This window comes from Miscanthus floridulus, chromosome 1, assembly GCF_019320115.1.
Source record: "Miscanthus floridulus cultivar M001 chromosome 1, ASM1932011v1, whole genome shotgun sequence".
NCBI lineage: Eukaryota > Viridiplantae > Streptophyta > Magnoliopsida > Poales > Poaceae > Miscanthus > Miscanthus floridulus.
Window position 1 is genome coordinate 74044772 of NC_089580.1, and position 9559 is coordinate 74054330.

At 50.5% G+C, this 9559-nt stretch overlaps 1 protein-coding gene and 1 pseudogene across 1 annotated transcript; one reads left to right on the forward strand and one right to left on the reverse strand.

Annotated features, from left to right (window-relative positions):
- The first annotated feature begins 401 nt into the window (after nt 1-401).
- On the forward strand, nt 402-1158 carry LOC136458720 (uncharacterized; annotated as a pseudogene).
- A 153-nt stretch (nt 1159-1311) lies between these two features.
- Nucleotides 1312-5324, reverse strand: LOC136487163 (calcium-transporting ATPase 7, plasma membrane-type-like). Its single transcript, XM_066484296.1, has one exon. The coding sequence runs from the start codon at nt 4532-4534 to the stop codon at nt 1460-1462; it is 3075 nt and encodes a 1024-aa protein (XP_066340393.1). The 5' UTR covers nt 4535-5324; the 3' UTR covers nt 1312-1459.
- Nucleotides 5325-9559: the final 4235 nt, after the last annotated feature.

Sequence of the window (9559 nt, forward strand, 5' to 3'; positions counted from 1 at the left end):
ACAGTAGATGAGCATATAACAAAGAGAATTATGTATTTGGCACTGAAACAAATCAGTCTTCCGCATTTGGCACTAAAAAATTTGAATTTTCTTATTTGGCACCAAGTTGAAATTTCCTTCCCTAGACAGCACTGCTGTCCATTTGGGCTAGTAACGGCGTCAAGTGGCTGGTAAAATAACATGAATGCCCTTCTTTATAGCAGAAATACATGAAGCCAAATAGGGAAATAATAGATGAACATGTTGTCAAATAAAAAAATTATAAATATCACAAATATATTGTGAACTAAAATATGGGATTTTGATAATCGAAGTCTGCAAATAAATAAATAATAAATTTCAAATTCGGCAAGAGCAGATCACGAGAGAGCAATGGCCGATGCAACGGCGAGGGGAGGGCGATGAGGTGTGCCAGGCACCCGTACGAGGGCGGCGTGGGCGTTTGCGCGCCGTGCCTTCGCGATCGCCTGCTCGCGCTCGCCGCCGCGCAGAACGCGGCATCCTCGCTACCCCCGCCCCTACCCCTACCGGAGCTTGAGCCGGAGCCGGTGTTCCTGAGGTCGGTGTCGTCGTTGTAGTGTGCTGCATCCGCAAGTCCGACGCGTCGTCGGTGCCGCGGGGCGCCCGCTGGGCAGCCTGCTCTTCTTCCGAACGCTGCAGGTCGGCCCCGCGTACGTCGTCGGGTCAGGAGCAGCAGCCGGGTTCGAGGATGGCGACATCGGGTTGTTCCGGAGGTGGCGCAGCAGGTTCTCCGTGCTCACCGCACTCTTCGGCTACAGTCTGGACGATGGTAGATGCGGCGACAAGGAGCGGAGGTACAGGTCCTCCAACTGGCTCGCAGGGATCGTGCCGCGCGCCGCCCGCCGGAGGAGGAAGGACAGGGAGACCGCTCTGCCGCCGCCGTCCCCGCCGCGACGCTCGTGCCACGGGGTCAGCGACTGGGGGACCTCGCCGGTGAGGTACTACGCCGACGGGGACGGCGAGGAGAGCAACTCACCGGCGGAGTCACTGTGGCTACCTTCGCCGTCGCCGATGTGGAAAACCCCGTGTCGTCGCCGCCTAGGACTAGGACTGGGACTGGGAGCGCCCGGGGCCGGCGTCTCGTGGAGACAGGAGCGCTCGGCCGCTTTGGAAGTCCAGGAGAAATTGGATGCGTGAGTAACAGAGGGTATGTTGGTCACACTAACAAAACAACTGACATGGTCAAAAATGTCAACTAACAGATGAATGTATGAAATAGACGGTAGTGCCATATAGCAAAGAAAATTTTAACTCGGTGGCAGATAACAAAGTTCAAATTTTTAAGTGTCAAATACGAAATACTGATTTGTTTCAGTGCCAAATACATAATTCTGTCTATAACAAATCCATTAACTCAGTAAACTGTATTTTTTACAATAAAAATAATAAATTAGTTCAATTAAAAAAACATTATTGTGTCCTCATCCTAGTATAATGCTTAGAATAATTTCCTCCTGGTTGCTAAGATCTGACGTAGCGGCCGCTCAGGCACGGGGATGAACTTGACGGCCCATCCAATGGGCCACGACATCGCGGCAATGGCGACACAGACACCCCACTGGGGCAAGCCAAGCCTCTGGGTGCCGGCAAACCTCGTGAGCAGCTCCACCATGAGCACCTGCATGGCGATCGTCACGGCGATGATGCCCAGGAACATCTTGTTGCGGAGCACGCCAGCGAAGACGTTCCTCCGCTCGATCTCCCGCGCGTTGAACTCGTTGAACACCTGGCAGAGCACGAAGGCGTTGAAGATCATGGTGCCGTTGGCCTTCTCGCTGACGCCGAAGATCTCCCGGCCGCGGTACTGCAGCGCCAGGAGGACGGCGACCTGGAACGCCGCCTGCGCGGCGAGGTTGCGCCACATGGCGTTGCTGATGAGCGGCGCCGTGCGTCCGATGGGCGGGCGGCGCATGAGCGCCTTGGTGGGCGTGTCTGTCGCCAGCGCCAGCGCGCCCATGGTGTCCATGATCAGGTTCACCCACAGCAGCTGCACGGTCGACAGCGGCATCTTGCCAGAGGTCAACGCCGACACGAAGTTGATGATGAGCGCGGCGACGTTGACGGTGAGCTGGAACTGGATGAACTTCTGGATGTTGTTGAAGACGCAGCGGCCCCACCGGGTGGCCGTCACCACCGTGTCGAAGTTGTCGTTCATGATGACGATGTCGGAGCTCTCCTTGGCGACTTCGGTGCCCTGGATGCCCATGGACAGGCCCACGTCGGCCTCCTTGAGCGCCGGCGCGTCGTTGGTCCCGTCGCCGGTGACCGCGACCACGTGGCCCCTTTGCTTCAGGCGCTGCACCAGCGCCAGCTTGTCCATGGGCAGAGACCGCGCCATGACGCGGATGCGGTCCACGATGTCCAGCTGCTCCTGCGGCGACATGGCGCGGAACTCTTGCCCCTCGATCACAATGGCGTCACGGTCGCTGTTCGAGATGATTCCGCACTCCATGGCGATGGCACGGGCCGTGAGGATGTTGTCGCCCGTGACCATCTTCACCGCGACGCCCGCCTTGGTGCAGGCCTCAATGGCAGTCCTGACCTCTGGCCGGCAGGGGTCCTTCAGGCCGACGAAGCCGAGCAGTGTCAGCCCTTCGTCGTCGATCTTGGAGTGCTCACCGTCGACATGCTTGTAGGCGAAGGCGATACACCGGAGGCTGGCGGCCGCCATCTCACTGATGATCTCTTCGAGCTTCCTCCTCTTCCCCGCCTCGAGTTCGCGTGCCGCGCCGTCTGAACCGACATACGCTGAGCAGCTCGCCAAAACCATCTCCGCGGCGCCTTTCCAGTGCGCGGTCACAGCGCCAGTCGCGTTGTCCATGATCATCACGCCGCTGCGCTTCTTGTCGGAGTTGAACGCCTCGACGTGCAACACCTTGCAGCTCCTCTTCAGCGCGTCGGCGTCCATGCTGAGCTCCTCCACGGCCCAGGACAGCAGAGCCTTCTCCGTCGGGCTGCCCGATATCTCCGGCGGCGAGGCGTTGTTCGGCTTGTACACGCTTCCGGTGGTGTTGAGCCCAGCTCCCTGGCGCAGCAAGCTGACGACGGTGCCGGTGACCTCCTTGGGTCGGTGGTCGGTGCCGACCCAGAACTCCGTCACCTTCATCTGATTCAGCGTGAGAGTGCCCGTCTTGTCGGTGCAAATGGCGGTTACCGAGCCCATGGTCTCGCACGCCGAGAGCGTGCGCACCAGCGCGTGCTCCTTGACCATCCGCTTCATGGAGAAGGCGAGCGTCAGCGTGACCGCGAGCGGGAGGCCCTCGGGAATCGCCACCACGATGATGGTGATGGCCTGCTGGAAGATGCCAACGAGCGCGGTGAAGACGCTGTTGAAGGTGACGTGCTGCCTGTCGAACGTCGGCTTGCCCTGCTCGTCCCTGGTGCTTCCCGTGAAGTGCCGCGCGGTGAGCACGGCGAAGACGAGCACCGCGACGGCGATCCCGACCTTGCCGATGCTGGAGGTAAGGCCCTCGAGGCGCTCCTGGAGCGGCGTCGGCTCGGTCTTCTCCCTGGTGATGCTGCCCATCATCTCGCCCCAGGTAGTGTCCGTGCCGACGGCGGTGACGAGCATGTGTCCGTATCCATCGATGACCTTGACGCCGGAGGCGAGGAAGGGGCTCTTCTCGGCGTCGACGTCAACAGGGTGCGGCTCGCCGGTCGTGCTGGACTCGTCCACCTGCAGCGCGTGGCCCTGCAAGAAGACGCCGTCCGCAGGCACGACGTCGCCGATGTTGAGCACCACGACGTCGCCCACGACGACGTCGAAGATGGAGACCTCCTGCCTCCTGCCGCCGCGCACGACGGCGACGGCGATGTTGTCGGACTCGGTGGCGAGCCTGTCGAAGCGCCTGGCCTGGCCGTGGTTGCTGACCGCTGACACGGCGGCGACGAGGAAGACGGCGAGGAAGATGCTGACGCCGTCGTACCAGCCGTCCTTGAGGCCGTGCTCCTTGATGCCGAAGCCCAGCGAGACGGCGGCGCAGACGAGCAGCACGAGGAGGAAGACGTCGTTGAGCGCGTCCCACACGTGGGTCCAGAACCCCTTGGGCTTCCTCCGCGGGTACGTGTTCCCGCCGAAGGCCTCCCGGCGGCGCCACACGTCGCGGTCGTCGCCGCGGATGCCGGCCTCCCCGTCCGACGCCAGCGCGGAAGCGATCCCGGCGGCGCCGCCCAGGCGGCGGAAGGAGTCGTGGCGCTTGTCCTTGACCAGGCGCCTGAAGCCCTCGTCGTCCGCGGCGACAGAGAACTCCGCCGGCGCGGCGTCGGCGTCGCCGTACTGCGACGTGCTGGCGGCGGCGGCGCCGGTGTCGCAGTCGCCGTCGGTCTCGTCGTGGATCTTGATTTCGACGTAGGAGCCGGTCCGTCGCAGGATGGCCCAGGAGAGAGTGAGGCGGGCTAGCCTGTGGCACGTCCGGATGACGTTGGTGGCCTTCCTCCATTGCTTCGTCCACCGCAGCGGGTCCGCCGCCGTCGCGATTCTGCCCACCTCGATCAGGTAGTCAGCGCACTCCATTTGTGCAAAGGAATGAAGACGAGCCTCCACCGAAAGAGGAAGGTGAGCACAAGCAGGCAACTCCGATTTGTCCAGAAACCCGATTGAAAAACAAAGGAAGGCAGCGATGAATCGGTGAATCGATCCAAGCCACGTGAATGCAGAGTGTGCAGGTCAAGGAGAGACGATGCGACGCCTGTGACGATGACGGCGACCGTTGTTTTTTTTCCTGTGCTCACGGCTTGCGCGCTGTTTGTTTCTATTTTTCTCTCACAACAAATCAGTTAACAGTACTTTCAATCGCTTATCAGCTAAGCGAACATGTGCTGATATTCTGGATTGAAACAGCTGCTGGTATTGTGGAGGAGGAAGATGTCACGTCTTATAAGGGGGTCGGGTTTGCTTCCTTCCCTCTTAAGTCCCAAACGGTCGGGGAAGCTGCCAGGAAGCCCGCCACAGCTATTTTGAGGCGGTTGTTTTCGTTCCGTTTATGAAGGCATCGAGCCGTTTTCCCATGATACAAGGTATAACCGCAAGGACGTTGGTTCAACTTCAAGGGAAAGGTTGGTTTTCTACTCTCGAGGTAGTACTGCTGTACTAGCATGGCTAGTAGCAGGCAATTCCACGGGTCTGGACCCGAAGGACTCCTGTATGTTCCCCAAAGACAATCTGCTGCTTGCAACTGATGAGAGAGACCTGGATACACGACATTGACCGTGGTGTGAACATCTCGCGCACGACCACGTGGACGTGGCTATCTATTTACGACGGCTCCTTGGCCACCGCCAGCGAAGCAGCGTCGACATGCGACACGCACCCGCGGCAAAACTCCGCCGTAGCGCGCGTGCGATTCGACGTCGCAGCCGTACGCGTACACATTATATATTACTTATATACTACAGCGAGTTAGGTCGACGGCGGCGCAACGGCTCATCTCCACGGCGGCGCGCGCGTCTTTCGGCTCGCCGACGTTGTATACGGCGGTGCTAATGCTTTGCTTCGGCTTTAAAGGAATCCACTGTACATGTGCTGCCCAAGGAAGCCACCTACTGTACTACCCTGTATGGAAAGATCTCAGCCTGCCCATAACCGCTGTGACATGCTGCTGCGTCATGACGCGGTTTATCGTTATTGACGCGTTTCCCCCATCCCCGAGCTTTTGGGACGCGGCCCCACGACGTGACAGCCACGTAACGCCACCTGAGTCGGAAAACATTGTTTATCTGCACTGAGCAACCTGAACCATGAACGGACGAGTAGGTATTCTCAGATAGCCTAGGTTGGTGTAGCTCCTTTCTATTTGGTGGACTTGTATCTGTTGGGCCTGGTCTACACATATATTTGTTTGACTACGCTGCGCTCGAGGGCCAACACTTCAGCCACACTCACCAACCACCTGCGCCTGCATCAAAGCCTGAGCGAGCCGCGCTCGGGAGAAAAGAGCTTTACTTTCATTTCCTCCTGGCCTGGCCTAAGGGCGATTTGGGTTCTATGCTGCACAGGCTCCAACAAAGTCTAGATAAACAAACAAGTGATGTTGCACCTCTAGAGCTTGTTCCTGGCTGCCGTCTAGGCAAACAAACACGCCCAACATGTTTACATGCCCGATTTTCTTTCTTTATTTCTCTCTTTCCTTTTTATTAGCACAAAATGTTACTTCTAAATTACACTAGCGCACTCTGTACTCAAGTGATCAACCTATAACAGAGGAAGACGATCTGCTTCACAACCGAAGCACTTTCATACCAATGGTTTTGCTAATACTTATGTATTTCCTTGACATAATATTCCTGTATCGATGATTCGTATTGCAAATGTTTTTTACGTTCAATGTTCTTTTAATCAGCCTTATATCTTAGATTTGTCTTAAGTCGTTTTAGGTCCGTCTTGAAATAAATTTCACTAAATTTTGCCAAATTTATAAAAATAGCACACATCCACAACATCAAACTAAATGCATTAGATACACTATATGATATATTTTCGGCCTGTTCGCTTGTTGGTTTCAGCCAGCCCAAACCAGCCAGCCAACAATATTTTCCTCTCATAAAAAACCAGCACCAGCCAGTCCAAACCAGCACCAGCCCCAACCAGCGAACAGGCCCTTTGATAGTATATTTTATTTAGTACTGGAAATTTAGAATATTTTCCTGTAAAACTTGGTTAAAATTAGACAAGTTTAATCATTTAAGAAAACAACAAAGATGAACTCGATTTTGATGGAGGAAATGCGTGTTATTAATTCATGGTATACTTTTAGGAACTAGATGGTTCTAAGATTACTTGTTGCATTATATAGTATCTTCTATCTTAATACTTAATTTTGCTTCAAGATCAAAAGTATCTTGCGAAAAGTTCTAGTATTTCTATAGATCATTACTTTTTCATGACAATCCATTCTTTGAAAATGATGAGGCGGTGCTGCGTGTGTTTCGATGGCTCGAACATATGACGAGGTGACGTGTGTGTGACATTGTGACCCGGCTGTCAGCGGGTGACCGGTTGGCCATGGCGGCGGGTCAAGCCAAGGAAACCGAACAGCCGCTCTATCGGATTCGAGTTGCCGCGTCCGAATGCGCTTTTCTGTCTCTGTCTCTCATGATCAACATAATAGATGAAAGTAGAATACATACACATAAAAGATAGGAAGACTATTCTTTATTTCTCTAAATATTGGTAATTACAACATAGAGCTCCCACGTATATATAATTCTGTCAAGGTCTAAGAGTTTGGTAAGAGCCCACGTATAAACGGTTCCTCCTCCTTTCCTTCTAGGATAGAGTCCGTATGTTTTACAACACTCTCCCTTGGGCAATTACCATGATATGCATATGCCTTGTTAAAAACTTCATCCAAAAATCCAATAGAAAAAAACGTTTCTTAGAAAAAAAGAGTACATCGTATTCGTTAATTGCATTGTAGTCTCATTAAAAACCTTGTGTGAGAAACCTTCAAGTAAAAACTCACATAGAAAAAAAGAGTACAACATTTAATCTTCTTGGTCATGTATTCTTTAGGATATTCTATTATTAATGAATAGATATTTATCTTCACGATCTATGCATAAACTTCAATGTTTAAACAAATATGATCTACTTGATCTTTGTAATTCTAATGGTTTCAATTACCTTCAAGGTAGATTCACTCAAATTGCTCCCCCTCATAAAGTCATCCTTTGAACTTTATTGCTCAGACCACAACTTTCATAAATATGTGCTTAATAATGGTATACAGTACCATAATACTATATCTTTCAAAATATTGGCTTATCATTCTTTAATGAATTATAATATGAGTAAACAAGAGCAATATGCTTCATGCATAGATAACCACTTATTAGTTGTGCAAAATAAATAAAATTTATCTTTCAGGGTAATAAATCATTTCAGAGGATTACGGGGTAAATAAGTTACATTCAATATCTTGTAGATAGGGTATCAAACTTATATTAGAGTTTGAATACTTATAATTCTTTCTTAGTGGATTTTCAATTATATGTTCTACAAATCTTTAAGATTTTAATTGTACCACTAAATAATAAATCCAGTCTTGTATTTGGCATTTAGGGAATAATTCAATTATCAAAGTCACCATTATTCTTATACCTTCTATAGTATTTTAGAGGATATCAACAATTTGCTGCTAGCTTTACGATATACACTTTCTGAGTGTTTGTATGACACCTTCATGGTATTTAGCATTTCTTATTTTCTTTCTCTCGGGTCTACATCCACTTCAGGGATTAATGGTGTTTTTTTAAGAATTGACTAGTAAATCCTTCATGGATTAAATCCTTCAAGGATGTTCTCATTCTCAGTGAATAAGATTTCTCTTCTATGAGATATATTCTCTACTACACGAGATATTATTATGTGATATACATAATGTGATAGTGATATTCACTTACAAAGTCACTCGATGACTTTTCCTTCTAGGACATGCTCTTCTTGAGACTTTAATATTCAGGAATATATTATACCTTAGACTTCGTAATACTTGGTATGAGATTTAATTTCCATATGTTACGATTTATATTCTTTAGGAACTATATGGATCTTCGTAATCCACTCATTAACTGTATATTTCATATTCATTTATTTTATTTGCCAAAGATATAGCTGTAACACCCCGGGTGTTTAAATATTAAAAACAGAACATGTCATCATATGCATTGCAAGGCATTGGTCAAATTGCAAACTTTGATATGCATTCACTAAAACAAGTTTACATTTATGTGGTATGTGTTGAATTGTATTGTTCGAATCAAGTTCAAAATTTGGTTTGGATTTGAATTTTCAAGAAAACCCTGATTTTCTGTATTTAAATCCTACCCTGAAAACTCATTTCAAAATCTAAGCATATTTTGGGGTTGAGCCCAAAAGCAAAAGTGTAGAGCTTGTCAAGTTATACAAAGTTTGTTTTTTGGAGTTTTCAAAGTTGTTATGAAAAATTTGAAGTAATTCGAAAAGGCGTGATTCGTTAAATGTCCCCTATTTGAATTCAAAAGTTCATTTCAAAATATAGACCAAATTAGGGGTTGGTTGTAAAAGCAAAGTTGTAGAACTTTGGATTTTGAACAACTTTTATTTTTGGAGATTTTTGAGTTATTATACAAATTTGGGAGTAATTTGAATTTGAAAACGAATGGCAATTCTGTAATTACTGTGAACAGTGTTCACCGCCTAAGCTACATGGCCGGCGACCTTCTTCGGCGTTCCTGGCGTGTCGTGGCCGTCTGTGGCGTCATGCTGGCATGAGGAAAGGCTCCTCCGTGGCTTCTCCTTGCTTCCTTGGCCGCCCTATAAAGATCAGACACCGTCGTCGACCTTCATTTCGCTGCTCTGTTTTTCCCGTCGCCCTTGCTCATCGCCAGCAAGCTCCCACCGTCGAACCAGTGTCTCCACCGTCGCAACAAAGCGCTCAATAGCTTCGCCAACTCCTTGCGCACCTAGCCAACCTACTATGGTCTCTTGATTTCGCTGGGAACTCGCGTTGCATCGCTTTCTTCTCCATGGCCGGTAACCTCGCCGTCGTGCTTGCGCCGT

Bases quoted from the DNA above. Each gene is read 5' to 3' on its own strand.
- LOC136487163 (XM_066484296.1), bottom strand. From the start codon at position 4,534: ATGGAGTGCGCTGACTACCTGATCGAGGTGGGCAGAATCGCGACGGCG.